The following is a 21,512-nucleotide window of genomic DNA, read 5'->3' on the forward strand; positions in this document are numbered from 1 at the left end:
CCGGGACCTGGTCACCTGGCCACCCCGACTGACCAGGCTGCCCCTGAAAGATGGCAGAGACTGCAGGCCATTTCTTGTATGTGCAATTAAACCATCATTCGCTTAGAGCAGGAACAAATCTGCAAGGCTCAGAATTTATTCTTAAAACTCTACTAGACTTTCAGGGTGTAGGGAGGTAAAAGACAAAAAATAAGTTAGAAAGAAATTGTGCCCTATTCCATGTAGAATCATATTTTTAAAGATCTGGTCTTTTTTTTTTTTTTTTACTTTGCCACCCCAGGAAAACCCCAGATGTCCAAACTGCTAAGGAAAATGTGTTTCCCGCACCCACCATGCACTTCCACTTCTCCCCACCCTGGCTCTACTGGCCCTCAGACCTAACCTCAGCCCTTGTCCCTCGAGCTCCAGCAGCCCTTCCCTGCAGCTCTCCACGCCTCCCTCAGGCAAACTCTACCTCCCAGAAATTTCCGCAGCACCTCCTCCATGTCTGCACATCGGGGCGGGCCGCAGAGGGCGTGTGGGGTAGGCAGGTGTGAGCAGGTGCTTCTCTGGCTACACATGCACTTTAAGTGGGTCAGGTGAAAAAGCACACTCGGCACACGCCAGACTCCAGAGTCCCCGGATATTACTGCTTAGGACCAGGCTATCTTAAAAGTAATTAAAAATTTTTAAATACTGGGGAATAATCACGCAAGTGGTACGTGGCTGTCTGCCGGCATGAACGGAAAGCTGCGTGACGGGCATCCTGTGGGATCCCGGCGGGTGGACCAGTGCCGGCTCTCCTGTCTCCCCCGGGCCCACACAGGCTCTGCACCAAGAGGGGCCCGGGAGCCACCTGTCGGACTCCAGTAAGAGGTGCTTCCACCTGCGAAAGCCGCCCTCCATTCCCAGGGCCCTGTCGGGCTGTGGGAACTGGCTTTCAGCTAAACTCCCTCACATTGCTTTTTTTCTTTATGTTCAAAAACTAAAAATAAAAGTGCTGATACACAAAAGTCTTGGTCCCTGGTCAAGAGCTTTACGCACTCATCTCCAACAGGTCAAGTGCTTCCGTCTCCAGCCCCTTGGCCGTGACTTCTGTCTCTCCCCCGGCTGCCAAGGGCAGACCCCCGCTCCGATGAGGCCTGGGCTTGGCTGCGGCACCTCTCTCACAGCCACTCCCAGAATCCCGTCCCTGGGACCCATCCACAAGGAACTCAGACTTACATTGTACACCAAGCCATCTGCTTTGTCAAACTGCGGAAACAGGCCATCGGCATATCGGGAAGATACAAATCTCCCCAAAGAAGTCACATACTCTGCGTTTTCATGAGGAAAAAAAAAAAAAAACAATCAAGATGGTGCATTATCAAAGTTCTTATTTTTATTTCAAAATGCTTTTCTCTGACACCATTCAAATTATACTGCCAGTGACTTCAACAATCTATGATGTTTCATAGCCTGTTCTAAATAATGATGAATTTCTAGGGGTTATGAAAATGTAACTGTTTATGAAGTGCCATCTTTCAATGCATGAATGAGTGGAGAAGATGACCAGGTTTTGATTGTTTTCTGGTTCTTCTGTCCAGAATGATCAAGGCGGAGTTTAAAAAAATCAACATAGAAATTATATTTAATTCCTGAAAACTTTTATTCAGGACTTGAATTTAGTATTCAGAATTTTAAAAACTAAATTTAAATATTATCTATCATTCTCCTAAGTAGGGGTTTGTTCTAGTTTGCTAAGCTGCTCTAAGCAGATATCATGAAACGCACTGGCTTTTACGATGGAAATTTATTAGCTTACAAGCTTACAGTTCTGAGCTGTGAAAACATCCAATCAAGGCATCTTCAAAATGATACCTTCTTTCCAAATTTTAGCTGACGGCAATCCTCTGTCACATGACGGCACACGGCGGTGTCTGCTGGTCTCTCACTTCTCTTCTGGGTTTCGTTGCTTCCACCTTCTTGCTTCTGTGGCTTTCTCTCTTTCTGTGTCTGAATTTTATTCTTTTATAAAGGACTCCAGTAAGAGGATCAAGACCCACCCTGAATGAGGTGGTCACATCTTAACTTAAGATCCTACTCACCAAAAGCTCCTCCCCACAATGGGTCCACACCCACAGGAATGGATTAGCTTTAAGAACACACTTTTCTGGGGTCATCCAGTGTCAAACCATCACAGAGTTCACGAACAAATGGATGAGGAAGCAAGGAGGTGGCAGGTTCAGAACAGGTACATAGAATGGGGACCACAAGGTCTTCTCATCAGACCATATGCTCCGTTGTTCAGCGTCAATTCCTCCAACACTCGCTGAGCACCTGTGGCATGCTCGGCACACTGCTCACAGGGGAAGACCACGTTGACCAAACACATTTCCACCCTTCAGGGACTTTGAGAATGTCCAGGGAGGCTTCAAGGACTGACCGTGTCTTCACGGGCAGAAGACGAGAGAAGGCTACACAGAGAAGTTGCTTTTATTACTATTTTTTATTGCTGCTGCTGCTATTGTTGAATACGAAAAAACAGAGGGATACAAAGGTAGTATTCCTGGTTCTAGTACTTTCTCTCCTCTGCCTTTCTATGGAGACAGGGTAACAGCCTGCTCGGGAAAGGCAGAAGGACAAGGCTGAATTTTATAGCCCCCTGGTCAGGCTTGGTGATAAATCTTCAACAGTGCTGAAGTCCAACTTTCATAACAGTAAAGAATGGGCCATAGCAATGACCCTACTGAGAAAAACCTCTCAAACTCCAAAACCTCCACCGGTCCAAGATCTCAACTTCTTAACCAAAGCCAATGAAGCAACGTCAAGTTACCAGCGAGACTCCTTATCCAGGGCAGCTTCCTGGAGGCAGCAGACAGGGTTCTCTTGAGGACTGGAGGAGTCGAGCCTACAGGAGGTTCTGTAAGCAGCACCACCCACTACATGTGAGGCACTGCAAGTTCTGCATCTAATCGTGGTGGGGTCGATTTTATTGCCTAATCCGCATATGGAAAACTATGAACTCTGGACAAAATCTAAAAAACTGCTGTTTGAAAGTACTGGAAAGCAACCAAGAATGGCCAGAAACTGGAGGAGCATGGGTCCACGAAGGCAGGAAACCGACTGGAGAGATGTGTGTTCGGTGGCTTTTTGTCCAGGCATTTCCTGCCCCACGTGGCCGGGGCAGCCGGAAGGCACAGAGCCTCAGCTGTACTCCGTGGAGAGTCACGACCGAGGGAGGCAGCTCGGAGGAAGCCCTGCAGAGAGCTGCACAGCTGACTGCCCAGGGGCCCTGGCAGAAAGCTGCCCACCTCAGGGCAGGCAGGGTTGGGAGTTTGGGTCCAGCCAACTTAACTGCCTGCTAGAAAAAAAGCTCTCCACCCTTAACTGATGAAGGATAAGCAAAATGCGGTTTATCCACATAATGGAACATTCATCCATAAAAAGGATACAAGCTCCAATGTGGATGAACCTTGAAAACAATACGCGAAGTGAAAAAAGCCCACATATTATGATTCCATTTTTATGCAATGTCCAGGATAGGCAAATCCACAGAGACAGAAAGTAGATTAGTGGTTACCAGGGGCCGGGGGGTGAGGGTGGGGGGACAGAGAGATGGGGGATGATATTGCCATCAAGGATACAGGTTTCCTTTGAGGTGATAAAAATGTTCTAAAATTGACTCTGGTGGTGGTTGAACATATCTGTGAATATACTAAAAATCATTGAATTGTACATTTTAAACGGGTGAGTTGTACGATACGTGAATTGCATCTCAATAAAGCTGTCTAATAAATAAATAACCAGGTCTTCATAGGCATTCTCAATGTTCAACACAATTTACTGAAAAAAATCAATAAAATTGACAAACCTCTGGCAAGACTGACAAAGACAAAAGGACAGAACACACAAATTAACCAGTACCAAGAATGAAACAGGGAGTATCACTAAAGACTCAGATAATGGAATACTATTAAAATAAAAAAACTCGACACTCTATATGCATAAATTGCACAGCTTAAATGAAATGGACCAATTCCTCAAAAAACACAAACTATAACAACTCACCCAATATGCAACAGATAATATGAATATCCCCATAACAATTAAGAAAATTGAATTTGTAATTAAAAACTGCTCATAAAAAAATCTCCAGACCTAGATAATTTTACTGGAGAATTCTACCAAACATTTAAAGAATTAACACTAATTCTTTAGAAGATCTTCCTGAAAATAGAAGAGAAGGGAACACTTCCCAATACATTTTATAAAGCCAGTATTACCCTGATGCCAAAACCAGACAAGAATAGTACAATAAAAAGAAAAGTACAGCCCAATATCTCTCATGAATATAAACGCAAAAATTCTTAAAAGTATTAGCAAATACAATTCAGCAAAATATAATAAAAAAAGAATTATACAACATGGCCAAGTATGATTCCAAGGAAACAATCTTCAAAAATCAATCACTGTAACCCACCAAATCACAGGCTACTTGAAGAAAAATCACATGATCCTATCAGTTGGCACAGAAAAAGGATGTGAAAAAATTCAACACCCATTCATGATAAAAACTCAGAAAACTAGTGTTCTAGTTTGCTAATGCTGCCAGAATGCAAAACACCAGAGATGGATTAGCTTTTATAAAAGGGGGTTTATTTGGTTACACAGTTACAGTCTTAAGGCCATAAAGTGTCCCAAGTAACACATCAGCAATCGGGTACCTTCACTGGAGGATGGACAACGGCGTCCGGAAAACCTCTGTTAGCTAGCAAGGCACGTGGCTGGTGTCTGCTCCAAAGTTCTGGTTTCAAAATGGCTTTCTCCCAGGACATTCCTCTCTAGGCTGCAGTTCCTCAAAAATGTCACTCTTAATTGCTCTCTGGGTGTTTGTCCTCTCTTAGCTTCTCCAGAGCAAGAGTCTGCTTTCAATGGCCGTCTTCAAACCGTCTCTCATCTGCAGCTCCTCTCTCAGCTTCTGTGCCTTCTTCAAAGTGTCCCTCTTGGCTGTAGCTCCTCTTCAAAATGTCACTCTCAGCTGCACTAAGTTCCTTCTGTTTGTCAGCTCATTTATATGGCTCCAGTGATTTAATTTAGACCCACCCTGAATGGGTGGGGTAACACCTCCATGGAAATTATCCAATCAGAATCATCACCCACAGTTGGGTGGGTCACATCTCCATGGAAACACTCAAAGAATTACAATCTAATCAACATTGATACACTTGCCCACACAAGATTACATCAAAGATAATGGTGTTTTGGGGGATATAATACATTTAAACCAGCAGAACTAGGAATATAGGGGACCTTCCTTAATTTTTAAAAACCTACAAAAATATCCTAATCAATGGTGAAAGACTGAAAGCATTCCCAAAAAATCTGAAACAAGGCAAGGATGTCCATTCTCACCATTATAATTCAACACTGTACTGGAAGTTCCAGCCAGCATAATAAGGCAAGAAAAGGAAATACAAGGAAATATGAGGCTGATAGATCAGAACTCTTCCTGAATGTATACAACATGATGATCCACATCAGAAAAAAAACTTAGAATAATAAGTGAGTTCAGCAAGGTTGCAGGATACAAGATCAACACACAAAAATCAATTGTATTTCTACAAACTAGTGACGAACACATGGAAAACAAAATGAAAAATATAATACCATTATAACCAAAAAATGATACAGGTATAGAGCTAAATATATATATATATATATATATATATATATATACACACACACATGTATATATACACACAGTATTTGTGTAGCAAAAATTACAAGATGGCTGATGAAGGAAAAGATACAAATACATGGAAAGGCAGTCCCTGTTCATGGATTGAAGACTGAACACAAGAAAGATGTCAATCCTTCTTAAACTGATATATGGGGTCTACTTCAATTTCTATCAAAATTCCAGCAAGATTTTTGTAGACAGACACATACATGATAATTTTAAAGTTTATACAGAAAAGCAAAGAAACTGGAGTAGCTAAAAATGAGCAGTAACTGAAGAACAAAGTGGTAGGGACCAGTCTACCCAATTTCAAGACTTACCATGTAGTTACAGAAGCTAAGCGTGGCATCAGTGGAGGGAGAGAACAATAAATAGAAGAGAAAACCCAGAAAGAGCCTCTCACAAGTACAACCGACTTTTGACAAAGACCAAAGGTAACTAAATGGCGGAAGGATGGGCTTTTCAACAAATGGTGTTGGAGCAACCGGATGTCCATGGTCAAAAACAAACCTCTGACCCAAACCTCACCCCTAAAAAAAGTAAAGAGCAATACCCCTCATAAACTCAGATGGAAAAATCTCTAAAATACAAGCAACTGCTATTCCCGCGAATATTAACGGGTCTCGGATAAGTCTGTACGACCAGGTCCCATGGACCTCAGGCTCCTCTGTGCACAAAGAAGCGGGGCCCACCCCTCGGCCCTGGGGGCAAGGCCCTGCCAGATCACTCCCCACGGACCTGCCTGAGCAAGAGTGGCCCAAACCGCCCAGGGAATGAGAGACTCGGAGCACAGCCCAGGCTGTCAGTGCCTCTGAGCCATGTAAGAAACTCAGCAAGCCCTCGCTGCTTCCTAAAAACGATCTCCCCTTTCTAAGGGCCTCCCTCCTGGGGTATTTGTTTGTGAGCACGCGCTCAATCACGGGTGACACTGGCCCAGGCTAACCGCCACTGGCATTTACAGAGGACGTGCCCGTGTGCTGGGCACTGCTCTAAGCAGGGATAACACATTTAATTCTCACAGCCACCATTTCAGGTCAATCCCATCACTGTCTGTATGTCACAAAGGCAAAAGCTGAAGGTCATCCATGGTCACCAGACAGAACACAGGGACCCCAGCGGGCCAGGGCTTCTGAGAAAGGACCTAAGGATGAAGTCGCCACCCTCCGTGGAGCTGCGTCTATAAACCCCCGTCGCCCGTCGCCAGGCCGTGCCCCCAGCACACGGAGGAGGCGGACGGTGGAGCAGCTCCGTCCTCTCTGTCCCTCCTGCGACCCCTGCCTCCCTCCAACCCCACTCCAGGCCCCACTGCTGATCTGGGGCCAGTTCCTCTCCCTCCAGCCCACGTCAGAATGGACACAGTCTCACAGATTTCAACCATCACTCCCCGGGAACTGGCACCGCACGGAGAGCAACAGCCATAGCTGCGGCTGCCCCCACCCTGGCAAACTGAGCCTCAAGAAAGGCCTCCAGGGGTGGCAATGCGGCGGCTCCCGGAGAAAACCGGCCCGATTCACGCCATGCCCGTCCCACCCTGAGAGTCTGGGGCTCCCTGAAGTTCTCTGCCGTTGGGGAGCCCTTCAGTGAGACCCAAGGGCCTTTTAGGTTCTTTTTAGGGCCCTTCTGCTCCTTTCCTTCGTCTCCCGGGCCGGGGAGAGCCTGGGGTCACAGCCTCCCCAAGCCCAGCCCAGCGTTTCTGGGAGTCTGTTCCAGGACTGCGACCCCATGCATTTATTTTCCAGGGAAGCACAGACACTACTCCAGACACATTTAAACTCTTTCCTTGACTGATTCACCTGCCAACTTGGGACTCCCTCATCCCCAGCAGACTGAAAAGCACAGGACATTGTTTCCCACGTTTGGTTTTTTTTTTTCTGTGCTGAAAAGTTCACAGATTTTAGTCAAGCCCCAAGAATTATAGCAATTTATTCGTAGTTAGTTGGATTCCAAAGATTATGAATTCCAGTTTGCAAAATATTGCAGTACTTTTAACAAACAAGTGCTGAGTTCACACCTTAAAGATTACCAAGAACTGAGTTAGGCTAGAGGCGCATGATTACTTTTGCGTTAGTTAGAAGGGGCATCAAATGTACATCTCTTGGCATTTACCTGCCGGACACCTTTGCCGTCTTTGAGTTTCAAGTTCCATATAAATAGATATTTTATATTTGACTTTTCTCATGTTAAAAAAAAAGAAAACTCCTTTCTTCTAAGAACGATACCACAAAGCTTCATTTTTATTTTACAGCTAAAGAGACTTTTATAAAGAGACTTACAGGATGTGAAGCAGTTCTTAGAAAATGATACCTGATGAGAATGTAAGAGTGTCAGAAACACTTTGATGTTTCAATTTTTTAAAAATTACAATTAAAGATAAAAAATCAAGGAAATACATTTACCAAAATGTATTACAATTTTCCCAAGCACTGAGTCTTCAAACAACAAACAAGGACTTACATGTACTGTGAACTGGCTATATCCAGATTTACTAGGAGATAAATAAGACATGTTTTTTTGTGGCATTAAGAGCTGAATCAGAAGTTACATTTCTTAACTTTAGGAAGAGGAGAATACATGTATCTTTTTATTGCTATGCAACTATTTAATGATGAAGCCGCAAACTACAATTATGACAATCAATTTTCTTCCAAGAATATTTATTATTTTTAAGTAAACAAATTTCAGTGAATCCAAGTTTTTCTAGGAGTCTCTTAAAGGGAAATTAGCATCCCATGAGCCATTAAAATACCTACTCTGGAAAAAGATTATCGAGGTTAAATAAATTCAAGTTAGTATACAAAAAACTGTAACCTTTATTTTAAATGCTTCATAATTACTGAATCATTAACTACATTTCAACCACTTGTAATAATATATGTTGCAATAGCACCATGATACTAAATAACACAGTTACATTTGTACTAAATTGTATTTTTTTCACTGTCTGAAAAATATCTTTTGTTGACAATGTTTTGTAAGATGATTATTTTCAGATCTCTTTTTTTACACAAAGCTATGTTATGGTTTGTATCACAGAGGTCAAAATATATCTCTGCATTTTTATATCTGAAAAAAAAGTAGAAAGCCTCGTGCAGTGGCGCTCACACTATTTCACACTCCCAAGTGACGGGAAGCAGTAAAACCGTCTTTTTCTTGTTTTCATGGTTCCTGATGACCTCTATGTGGCAGCCCTTCTGGGAAACACACGGGTCTATTCACACACCGCCACGGCAAGAAAGAGGAGAGAAAGGATGGGCTCAGGAAGAAGGAACGAGTAGAAGACACAGTCTATAACTGCTGTCCGTAAATGGGACATGGTTTCCCAGGCACTACCTCCTCCCCAACTTGGCCCCGAAACAGGCAGAGGAGACTGAAAGTCAGGCTGCCCCTGGTCCTGCCCTCTTCCGTCTCCAGGAGCCCTTCCACCCACCTGGAAGGACCACCCCCACGGACGCCATGGCTGCCGTGGGATCTAACAGTCCACCTGCCCCGCGTCAGGACCCTGAGAGCGCAGGGCATCCCTCCTGCCTGCTCCCCAAATACACCCTGGGCTCCCTGGGGAAGACACTGCGTCTTATGCATCTTTATATCCCCCACCCCTAAGCCCGGATTAACAGCTGCTCAGCAGGTATTTGGTGAACTGATTAGCTCACTAACTAACTGACTAATGCCAGCATTACCAGGCATCACCCTGGTAACCAGGGCAGCGCTCATCCACCAGGATTTGCTAGCATTTGGGGCAGGACAGTTCCTGCTGGGTGGGGCTATTAGTCGCCCTGTGAGGAGCTCACTATATTTCAGTGGCACCCCAAGTCCACAGGCCATCAAAACAGCTGCCCCTCAAGTTTCCATACTCTCCCTGGGGAGCAGTGCTACTGGGAGTCGAGAACCCACATTCTAGTGAACGCATTTGGAAAAGAAAATTGACCAGAGCATAAGCAGATACCAACAGGAAAGCAGCAGATCCTACCTGGAGCCACATACAGCTCTCGTCTCAATCAAAGGCCTCCCAGAGGGGTTTGCACATCCTAGGGCATGAGCAAGAAAGCTGCTGGGTATGAATAAATATAAATACTTCCCATTTATATTCTTATTTCATCTTCAAAAAGAATGAAATTAAGCATTACTAATGTTTACTATGCAGACTGACAACATTACATCTATGCAACATAAATATACACATACAGGAGGCACAAACACCTTTAACTGGTAGAGATGCAAGAACAGAACAAGCTCAGAGACCCGTGGTTTTGAGGGGCCCTCGGCACTGAGGCATCTCCCCAGGGGCTGAAGGGCAAGGACCCTACATACCTTCTTGATGTGGGAACCCGATTTGTGATAAGATCTGTCTCAAGGTCAATCTGTTGCTCTTCAGCCCATGCAGCTGCAGCCACTCTTCTGAAGAAACGAGACTCTGCTGGGCCGAGTCGGTTCTGGTGCTGTGTTGTCCCTCCTGCCTCTGCAGCTGCTGCTCGGTGACGGTGGGGGAAGGGCCCGCCTGCTCCATCTCTGGGTTAGGGTCTAAGTCACAGGGACCTCCTGCAAGAGCAATTGTCAGTCTCAGGCTTCCTGAGACTTGGAAACAATCTATCATCAACAGAGGACTGGTTTCACATAAATTGCAGTACATCTATGAAGCAGAATTCTATGTATCAGCTGAAAATTGTAATACAGATACATATACTTTGCAAAGAAGATATGTACATATATCACTGAGGTGTCTGTAAAATTCAGTATCCTTACATGTATACAGTACACACAGAAAAACATCTAGAAAGGTACAGGCCCCTAGGGTCACAGTAGTTTTCTCTGTGTGGTGGGAGTTAGGTGTGGCTTTGCCTTTTTAAAAATATTTGCATTATTTGAATATTTCCAAAACGGATTTTACTTTTACAATCAGACAAACATAAAGCTCTTCCATTTGGAAAATATATATTCCACCCTGACCCTTCATTACATATCAGTATTCTGATTATAATCACACTTGAGATTTTGTTTCCAAAGAGGAGGAAGAGGCTAAAACCCTAAGAGGAAGGATACCTGCGCTACAGGTGGAGTGGCTAACTCGGAGCCAGTGACAGGGCGGGTACCAGACCATACCTGGCCCAGCAGGAAAACATGTATGTACCCACCCTCTGAATCCAGTGGGACTTTACTCCAAAATTGGCCATAAATGTCCCGACTCATATAGCCAGCTGTCCTGGATCAACTGGACTGAAGGCAAAATGCAACATCCTGAACTGCTATAGACCCTCCTAGACACACTGGGGCTCTGTCCGTGGGGCTCCCAGGGCCTCCCTGAAGACAGAGACCGTTAACCTTCATTCTCAGAGCCCAGGCTCAGCATGCGTCCTGGTTCATCACTTTCAAGTTTTTAAAGGTAACGACTCCCACTGTAAGGTTTACGTGGATTTGAATTGTCCACATGCATTGAATTCCAAAAACTACACAAATTGCCATTATGGGTTAGGATCTTGCTTTCTTTCTACAAGAGCTCAAGCTGATGAGAACGTTGCAAAACTCACAGTGGAGGAAAAGTTCAGAGTCAAAGCTCAGTTTAAGTCCCATCTGCCACCTCCCTCCACAGCCACCCCGCCTGTGCCCTCCAGTTCCCACAGCTGCCGCCAGGACAACCGGGTCGACAAGCACCGGGTACCCTGCAGAGAGCTGTGTATAAATAAGTTATTTAAAAGCCATTATCCTTTACAAGTTTTGTCTCTAACACCCACTTTCACTCCAAACACTTTTTTATCCCCAAGTCTCTAGTCATATCGAGTTATGAAGTTTGGGCTCCTTCTCCTTCGCCTTCGAAATCACAGAACTTGAAAATAGGAAGGGAAAACTAATTAGCTTCAACTTTCATTTTGGGGGATCTGTCCACAGAGACCTCTAGTTGATGAACTTTAAATGGGTCCAAGAGTTCCTATCAAAACAAGACATGAAGCTCAGAGTAAAGACTGTTGACCGTTTCATCATTTCCATTTAGTCCTTCCCTTCCCTGAAGCACAGTCACCCCCAACATACTCCTTGCTACAGGGAGCTACATGCCCAGCTCCAACAGCCGCCCTAAGAAGGCTCCCAGAGCGGGGTCTGGGGCTTCACAGAAGTCCCCAGGGCTTCAGAAGTGTTGGGTTTGTTTTTAAGCCATAGGGACACGTTCTTGGTCCCACGTGAAGGGCACTGAACCCTCCAGGTCAGCCTCACTAAGGTGCAGACCAGTCCCTTCTGCACGCTTCTGGCTTTAAAAAAAAAAAGTGTAATTGGCCCTGTTGGATCTGAGAACCTGTATATCATTCTGATTCAGATGTCGACTCCCAGGGTGATTTGCTTTTGAATGCCTGTCTTGTCAGAAATGAAAAGGACTGGAACACCGAACTTAACCAGAGAAAACAAGAAGGAAAAAGGAAGGACTCTCACGACAGAAGGGATCTTTAGGTTCAAACAGGACGGAGCCACTCTAGGGGAGAAGGAAGGCTGCCCAGCAGGGATGCTGGACGAGCTGACAGAGCCATCACCTCCACCCCCACCCCGAAGGCCAGCCCCAGCTACCTCCTCCAAGCCGGGCTCAGGCAGCCTCTGACCTCTTAGTCCACACGCTCCTCCCCCACCCACCAAGGCCCCCCAGACCCCTCACCAGCCCTCGGAAGCCTCTCCCCGGGAAAGCCGTGATTTGTCTTTGATACATGACCCCCACGGCCTGGGACACTCACGCTTGCCCTCTCTAGATGGAAGTTCCACGACTCCAGGGCTCAGGCAGCAGGCCCCTGCAGGAGTGTCGGGGGAATTAAACGGGTCACCCAGAGCTCCTGCTGTTTCAAACAAGGCAAGGCAGAGCAGGTCCAGCAAGGCTAAGATCAGGAAACATTTAAACAGAGACATGGTATTTTCTGGATAGTACTATACCATTAATATTATTTATTATTATTCAAGGTTGTTTCCTCATCTGAGGTTATTACAAATCAGGAAATGGAAGAACCCAACAACAAATCCCAGTTGAATGTTGCCGGGTTTTAAAAGCCACGCCAAGAGCTATAAAGATTTTGGGGACACACGTAGGGGGTTGCTGAGTAGAAAGAGGAAAAAACAATGGAGGTGAGAGTCTGTGCTGGAGGAGCTGAAGGCAGGGGCAGACGGAGCTTTTTAGAAATACAGGAAGGTCAAGCTGGCACAAGCCCTAGAAAGTGGAGGCTCCATCCACAGTCCACCCTGTGCTGCGAGGAAGCCCCTGGCCGTCCTGGGGAGACCCTCGAGGAAGTCCTCAGGCCCTAAGAGAGAAGGTCCTGTGTGGTCCCAGGGCCAGGGATTGCACCACTTAGCGCTCATTAATTCAGCTTAAACATTTGGTAAGCTCCCCCCTGCTTTATTACCAACACCCCAAACTTCCTATATCCTTGTTAGCGTCTCAAAGAGAAATCTGGGCTAGGTGGAGACATCCTGTGATTTGCGTGAGCTCTGAACTTGATCGCTGGGGATGAAGCTCCACTATGGACGATGCAGCAACCCTCCTCACCCCCACCCCCCACTCCCCGAAATCCCCAACACCCCCTCCTTCTGACCTGGAGGACAAGGCCGACGTCATTCTAAAGGCTAAGACACCGCGGGCAGGGGCGGGGAGGTGGAAATGGACCAAGAAGAGAAAATCTGAGCTGATGGGAGTGCTTTAGGGCGCGGTCCTTGCTGGGAAGGAAGGAACCGCGCTCCCCAGAAGATGCGGGAAGAAATCGACCGCGTGCAAACCAGCCCAGTGATCGTCAAGCGCAACCCTCCCGTTCCCCTCAGCACCGAGGGGCAGAGCCCGGCTCATGTTCAGACGTGACCGTGAGAGCCTCAGGCTCTCCTCAGAAACAAGCTTCTCCCGCCCCCTGTGTTACCTCCCGAGCCCACCGGGACTCCTCAGCGCGGGACACGCGGCCACAAGCGCCGACAGCCGCGGGCTCCGTCTCCGCGCGCAGTGGCTGCAGCGCGGGCTCGGGGCGCGGCGGCAGGGGGCGGCGCCCGCGCTCACGGCCCAGCCGAGGGGCGCACGCGGGCGGCGGGCAGCGCAGAGGACGACGTGGGCGGGGGATCCCTCGGGCGGGGTCCCAGCCGGTCCCGGTCTCCGTGACCCGCGCGGCCCCCGTTCCCCGCGCTGCCCGCGGACCGCGAAGACGCCGCGGTTGCCTGGCCACGGCCAATCACCGCGCAGCTGCCCGGGCCGGCCCCGCCCACGGCGCGCGCCCAGCGAGGAGGAGCGCGCGGACGGCGGGGGCGGGGCGAGGTAACGGGAGCGCGGACGGCGGGGCACGGAGCGCGGACGGCGGGCAGGGGAGCGCGGACGGCGGGCAGGGGAGCGCGGACGGCGGGGCACGGGAGCGCGGACGGCCGAGGGGGCGGGGTGGAAACAGCGGGAGCGCGGACGGCGGTGATGAAAGGAGCGGTGGAGCGGGCCGCGCTCCGAGCCCCCTCACAGGCGCAGGGCTCCCTTAGGGACGGCGACCTCGGCTGCAGGCCCGGACAGGGGGCGCCCCCGCCAGGGGCAGGGTGCATGGCGTGTCCCCTGCGCCCGCCGTCCTCGGGCACTGATGAATTACACTAAGAGCCCGCAGAGCCGAGGGGCCCGGGAACGAGGCCGGGGCGGGAGCGGGTGGCAGACCCTTCCCCCGGGGAGGCGGGATTCCCTTGGGTTCTCTCCCTCTTGGGCGTGCAGGCTGGGGCGGTGGGGCCGGCGGGCCCCCTGGCTGTGCGAGACGAGGCCTCCCCAAGCCCTGCGTTTCTCCGGTCCGCTTCATGTTACCCTTATTTTCATTTTACCCTCTCTAGTAAGCTAAGGGCTCAGAACACGCCTGTGATTTTACAGCTACTGGGAAGTAACATTGTAAAAAAGCACCTTAAGTCCTTCATAAAAGATCCCACAGACAGGTAATGTGTTTTTAGTGTATTGGGACATTAAATTGGGTTTCAAATTCTGAAATTGAAGCGACCAGATCATGTGTAGATTTTTGAGTCGAAGATCTAACATTAACGCAATATTTTGCCCCCAATAGAAAATTGTATTTCATCTGCAGCTTATTTTTCCTGCATTCGTTTCATGCGTTTAGAACCTGAAAAAGTGTTGAAAGGTTGGATCCCGGATCACAAATCATTCCATGAAGTTAATGGATTGTATTCCATGGGCCCTGCGAGTGGCCCCGGCCAACCCCACCACGGAAAATCAATAAAACTTGAAAATTACTAAAGACTCAGTCGGAACAGGCACCCGAGCCACACCCACATTTACAAGGCCACAGTAATCCCAGCTCTCCGGGGTCCCTCGGGTCAGATAGACACAGCCGGAGGATAGACACAGCCGGAGGCTGCCTCGGGGGAGCACCCCCGGCTCTCCCACCCCCAATCCCACCCCTGCGGACCCCCTTCCCTGAGACACTTGCCATTTACTTGCAAACGATTCTATTTTCCTGTCAATATGTGTATGTGCCTAGAAGCACAGATTGTTTTGAAAATGTTTAACATTACTTAAATTGTGGAAAACTAAATGAGCTTGGAGAATTGCAGAGCTGATCCTCACTTTTGTTTGTTGAGTAACCTGGAATAAGGACACCTTTAACACAATGGCGATATACCATTGAACGGAGATTTAACAAATTTTGAATTTACGTTTTATGGATAATTTGTATCATAACTTCAACCTGAGCAACTGACATTTATCACTTCACTTCTGTCCTTAAATAAAACAGTCTGCTCAGATCACACTGCCAGGCTCTTCGCCCACTGCCCCCAGACTGCCCCACCCCTACCTTTGAGCACAGATGCCTTTCCTGGGCCGTCCTGCCACCTGGGAGCCACAGGTGGGGAGCCGCAGCTGCTTCGGGGTCACTTGGAGCCCTTCTTCACAGAGCCCAGTGACCTGGCGCCACCTGGCCACACTCAGGTGTTCATTGTCAGGATGGCTCTGGCTGTGTGCCTTCTGGCTGCCCTCAGGTTATTCGACTTCTGAAACGTTTACTTCACCTTTCAGATTGGATGGCTTTTCTTCTCTCTCTCGGAAACTGAATGCTGCTTGAGCTTAGGACCACTATTAGAACTTGGGGGCGGGGGGCGGGGACGAAAGGAGGAAAAGCAGTTTTCCTAAACTCACTGCAAAAATTGAAAGAGGAAAAGAAGAATGCTGATGGGAAAGAGCTTGTCTGTAGTGGAATTAACCCAGAGAAGACTTTCCCCTGAAGAGGACAGTGGGGGGACCAGGAGGCAACCAGTGCCGAACCCTTTGTGGGCACTGTCGGTCCAGGGTCAGGGGCAGGGGCTGGCTTGGGGCAGGCAGGTGGGAGCTGGGAAGAGAGAGCCCAGACAGACATTTGGGTGCACCAGGCTGCTCTTGAGTTGGGTGCTCATTGTTCGGGAAGGAAGACAGCTTGTGGCTCTCGATCCAACATCTTTCATGAGGAACACAGGGCCTTAAGCACAACTGGTCGACCCTGGACAATTACTAAGTTCAGTCTCACCTGACAAATCAATATTCAAACATAACGACTAGAATTTATTAACTGTGAGACAATGTTCTAAACACTTTACGTATATTACCTCATTTAGTCCTTGGAAAAGCTCTGTGCGGAGAGACAATTGCAAGCCCCCATCTTCCAGATAAGTAAACTGAGACGTAAGATTAACCGACTCTGCAAGGCCACTCGGCTAGTAAAGGGTGGGTCCAAAAGTTAAATGCAGGCAGCCTGCCTCCACATCCTGCCCTCTTAATTTTATGTTGTGATGATCGATTGTTGGCTTTAGTTTCCTCCAAAAAGAATTTTCTGTCATCTAAGTTGTACAGTGTTCATGTAGAGGTGGATATTACTGCAGTGGAAACCTCACTGGGTCTCAATAGGTTTCTAACAGAACACACTTCAATTTAAAAAGGCATATGGCAGGTCTGTTTTCTAACTCACCCCACCCCTCCCAATACACAAACGCGTGCACACACACTTGTTAACCATCACCTTTGCAACGTGGTATTGCTTTTAAATAAACTGGATGCCTCGTGGTCTACTACCATATGCCAATAGCTAAATTAAGAAGCAATTTAAAACAATATAATACTACTGAAATAAAAGAAAGGTCCCAAACACTTGGAAATTTAAAATCACTCTTTGAAATAGAAAAATCAAATGTCAGAACAATAATTAAAGATTATTAAAGATGAACAACCTGATAAAGAGAGCATTTCAGCAGAAAGTTAGAATCTATTTTTTTAAAAAAAACTCATAAACATTGTAGCACTAAAATATTCACATATTGTAATATGTGAAATTAAGAACTCACTGAAGGGTTCAACAGCAGGCTGGACATAGGAAATATAGAGGGTTAGTAAACCCAAAGACACACAATATCTAAAGGACAGAAAATATCCAAACCGAAGCACCAAAGTGTGTGTGGGGGGGGCAGGACTTGGCATAAGAAGCATGTGGGATGCAGCCAAAAGGTCTAATATGTCTAATATGCATGTAATTGGAAACTCAACAGAAGAGGAGAGAGAGAAAATGGAACAGAAGCAATATTTGAAGAGATAATTCCTGGGAATTTTCCAAATCTGATGAAAGACATACAATCCATTGATGCACGAAGCTCAAGGAACCCCAAGCAGGATAAATACAAGAAACATCACATGTAGGCACATCGTGATCAAAAATCTTAAAAGCAGCCAGAGAAAGGACTCTCTACTTTCAAAGAAGTTGCAATAAGATTGACGACTGACTTTTCAGCAGAAGTTATAGAAGCAACAGACAACAGAATGACATCTTTAAAGTGCTGAAAGAAAATATAAACAACCTAGAATTCTACACCCTGTGAAAATATACTTTTAAAATGAAGGAAAAAGAAAGATATTTTCAGACAAACAAAAGCTGAAAGAATTCACCACCAGTAGACCTGCACTGTAAGACGTAAAACAGAAAGTTCTTCAAACTAAATAGTAATGATACCGTGTGGGAGAAATGGGAGAATAGAACTGCAGGAAGAAAGGGCAATCTGTGGTTAAGTATAAAATACTCTGACCATCTAAAACAACAACAGCAGTATCTTGTGGAGTTAGAACAGAGGCAAAAATGAAATACATGACAGTAACACAAAAGGTAAGGCTGGCAAATAAAGTTAAACTATTCTTAAGTTCTTATGTTTCAGGAAGTTGTAACAGTACCAATTTAAGGCAAACTGTGATAAGCTAAGGATGCATATTATAATCACTAAAAGAATAACACAAGTAAGTATAACTAAAAAAGATGATAAAGGAAGAATAATAGAATAATATGATTCCATTTATATGAAGTTCATAATAGGCAAAGCTCTGACAAAGGTCAGTATGACCGTTACCTTCGGAGGTGGTGATGTCATCAGATGAAGAGGCAAGCACACTCGCTGGGTGCTGGAAGATGGCTACTTCTTCATATGGGTGGGGATTAAGCAGCTGTTTACATACACAGAAATCAGTTGAACTATGCACTTAAGATTTGTGCATTTTATGGTACTTAAGACGTACCTCAATAAAACACGAAAAGATAAAAATAAATATCCAAGTTTCTCTTTCTTTTGTAATCATATTAAATTAGAAATGAGAATATAGATATAAAACTGCAAAGGAGATTTTTTTTAATAAGTACATTAATATGCCAATACATTTTAAAATCTCATATTGTCAATTTTCTGGAAAGAAATAAATTAAATGTATCTAAACTGACTCTATGAGACATAAAAAGCTTGAATAAACTGAAGAAGATTGAGGAAACATCAAATAATAATCTCCAAAAAAGGCTGAGGGATAGTTTTGCTTTTTAAAACATTCAAAGAAAGTTTAAATGCTGTGCTGTGTTAAAATTTTCCAGGGTTTAGAAAAATATGGACAGCTTCCCAATTCATTTTATGGGATTAGCTTAACCCTGATACTAAGACCTGACAAAGACAGAATTCCTGGGAAGAGATGGTGACCACATGGACATGGGGCCTGAATCTGGCCGCGGCTCGTCACCAGCTCCCGTGGTTCCTGAGTTGATGGACGACGGCAGGTGGGTAACGACACTTCCTCACCTGGCATGCCTTCGGCCCCAGCTGCAGAGTTACCTTGCAGCCCCAAGTGGGCATAGCACTTGGACATGAGGCTGGCTTCTGTCTCCCCTTCTAAACTCGGATCTCTCCAGCAGCTCCTTGCCAAGCCCGCAGGGGCAAGTGCCCACCGGGGGAAGGGAGCCCTGGTTTGTCCACCCTCCTTTCCCCCTCGAGGGAGGGCAAAGCATCTGTGGGAGAGCCACACCAGGGTGCATCACCCCACACTGGCAACCTTGGCATCATGTGCATCCTGGAATCAGATCCAATTAGCTCAGTTTCCCCAATACTTGAGGAGTGAGGAAGGGAGAGGAGAGAGAGGAAGAGATTAATCTTAGAAGGCTTTTAATCAATCTTATTGATGAATCTAATTGTAAAAATCCTACATAATGCCAGAAAATTGAACTCAATAGAATATTTTTTAAGTAATTGTGTAAAAAATTGTGAAAGTACAGACTTATCTGCCAAGCAATTCTATCCTTGAGAACACACAGAAGTGGTTTTTATAAGAGCAAAATAATGAAAATCATGTAAATGCCCATGAGTAAGGGAGTGGTTTAAACTATGATCTATTGTCCTGGTGATATAACAGCAGTTTAGAATAATGAGGTAAAATGAACATGTGTTAAAAGATTTCATTGAACTCATTAAGTGAAGGAACCAGTCAGATGTTACAGCTGGTTCAAAGGAGAAGTTGAAAGTCACGGATTTAAAAGGAGTAAAGTAATGTTGAGTTGTACGTGTAAATGAACACACTGGTTTTTGCACAAAGGAGAGGGAAGCCAATTTCTACCAGGCAGGACATAATCTGAATGTGTACTGGTTACTGATAATTTTCTGATTTCCAAAATAGCTCCCATAGCCTCAGTCTGATAAGGCAGAGGGTGTATTATATAGGTAATGTTTTGTTTTCCACTGACATATTTTTTTCCTACAACCCTATATCAAAAGATTGTAGAGTAGAATAAGCACATTTATGTGATCCGAGTTAAAATGAGGTATGTAAGTTATGTGCATCACTTTTTATAATTAGTACTTTTTCAATTATTTTTTAGCAGTCCCAATCCCTTGAATAAAAGAGTCTCCACTACAGAGATTTCATTTTCTGAGGCAAAGGGAGGACTTTGAAAAGACCCATGTTTCCTAGTCAAAACAAAACAAAACAAAACAAAAACACAAATAATCCCCCAACAGTAATGGATTATTTTTTCTAAACGTTCTAATCTAGTAAACAACTCCCTGAGAATCTAGAATTACCTTAGGATATTTTTTTTTAAAATAAGTACATTAAAGTACCACACCAGTGAGGACCCCCAAAGATGCCACCTGCCCCTTCCCATAGACAGACGGACGGTTGATTGTTGAGAACAGGGACGGGGGGCCTGCTGGGCAGATTTGGGATGAGGGATTAGCAGGTGTTTGGGGAGATAATATTTCTCTGCCCAAAGAGGGCACAGATGTTACCAAACCAAAGGAGCCTGGGCAGTGGCTTGAACCTGGAACTAGTAAATCTCAGCAGGAGATGAAACTCATTTTTTCATTTAGTATCAGGACATTAAAATTTCAGTTTTTGTACTGCCAGGCGTCACAAAAAAGAGAGTCAATGCCTGGGATTTTTTTTAATGTAATTTTATTGAGATACAATCACACAGCACAATCACTTAAAGTGTACAATCAATTGTTCACAGTTTCATCATGTAGTTGTGCATGCATCACCACAATCAAACTGAACATTTTCATTATCCAAAAAATAAAGATTAAAATAAAAAGCACATCCAAAACATCCCCTTTCCCTCCTCCCCCATTGTTCATTAACTTTTTAAATACAGTTTGAAATATATTCACACGTCCTACAGTCATCCACAGTGTACAATCAATTATTCACAGCACCATCATACAGCTGTGTGTTCATCACCAGAATCAATTTTTGAACCTTTTCCTTACTCCAAAATAAAAATAAAAGCAAAAAAGAGCACCTATATCTTTCTATCCCCTCCATCCCACCGTATTGTTCTTCTAGTTTTTGTCCCCATTTTTCCATTCATCTGTCCATACACTGGATAAAGGGAGTGCAAGCCACAAGGTTTTCACAGTCACACAAGTTACACTGTGCAGGCTGCATAGTTACACAATCGTCTTCAAGAATCAAAGTCACTGGGTTTTGCAGTTTGACAACTTCAGATATTTCTCTCTAGCCATTCCGAGACAATAAAAACTAAAAAGTTATATCTATGTAACACACAAGAATACTCTCCAGACTGACCCCTCGACTCCATTTGAAATCTCTCAGCCACTGGAAACTTATTTTCTTTCATCTCTCTCCCCCCTTTTGGTTGAGAAGATTCCCTCAATCCCACACTGCTGGGTCCAGGCTCATCTCCAGAAGTCATTTCCTGCATTGCCAGGGGGATTCACACCCCTGGGAGTCACGTCCCATGTAGGGGGAGGGCAGTGAGTTCACCTGCTTGGTGAATGCCCAGTGTATTAGTTAAGGTTCTCTAGGGAAACAGAACTAACAAGAGATATCTGTAAATATAAGATTTCCTAAAAGCTTCTCACACAACTGTGGGGATGCACGAGTCCAAATTCTCTAGGGCAGGATGCACGAGTCCAAATTCCGTAGGGCAGACAGTGAACTGGCAACTCTGATGAAAATGTCCAATGAACTCCTCAGGAAATGTTTTACTGACTAGCCAAAGAAGTGAAGGTTCTCTCTCTCTTTCCCTTAAAAGTCTTCAACTGATAGGATTAA

General features: G+C 45.5%; 1 protein-coding gene across 8 annotated transcripts in view; it reads right to left on the reverse strand.

The window, feature by feature from the left end:
- Window positions 1–13,818, reverse strand: part of VWA3B (von Willebrand factor A domain containing 3B) — a 139,343-nt gene extending 125,525 nt beyond the window's left edge. For 6 of the 8 annotated variants that reach the window (XR_005212385.1, XM_037807123.1, XM_037807124.1 and 3 more), the window contains exons 1-4: window positions 13,570–13,818; window positions 12,409–12,546; window positions 10,010–10,237; window positions 1,204–1,295 (exon numbers count right to left, since the gene is read on the reverse strand). Coding sequence is in view for 7 of the 8 variants with exons in the window: in XM_037807123.1 (XP_037663051.1) it covers window positions 1,204–1,295; window positions 10,010–10,205 (288 nt within the window). In the remaining variant the exon portion in view is untranslated. Of the gene's footprint in view, window positions 1–1,203; window positions 1,296–10,009; window positions 10,238–12,408; window positions 12,547–13,254; window positions 13,550–13,569 lie in introns of those variants that run through there. The other 2 variants (XM_037807119.1, XM_037807120.1) reach the window with 2 other exon arrangements.
- Between the last annotated feature and the right edge of the window lie 7,694 nt (window positions 13,819–21,512).

This window comes from Choloepus didactylus, chromosome 17, assembly GCF_015220235.1.
Source record: "Choloepus didactylus isolate mChoDid1 chromosome 17, mChoDid1.pri, whole genome shotgun sequence".
Classification (NCBI taxonomy): domain Eukaryota; kingdom Metazoa; phylum Chordata; class Mammalia; order Pilosa; family Megalonychidae; genus Choloepus; species Choloepus didactylus.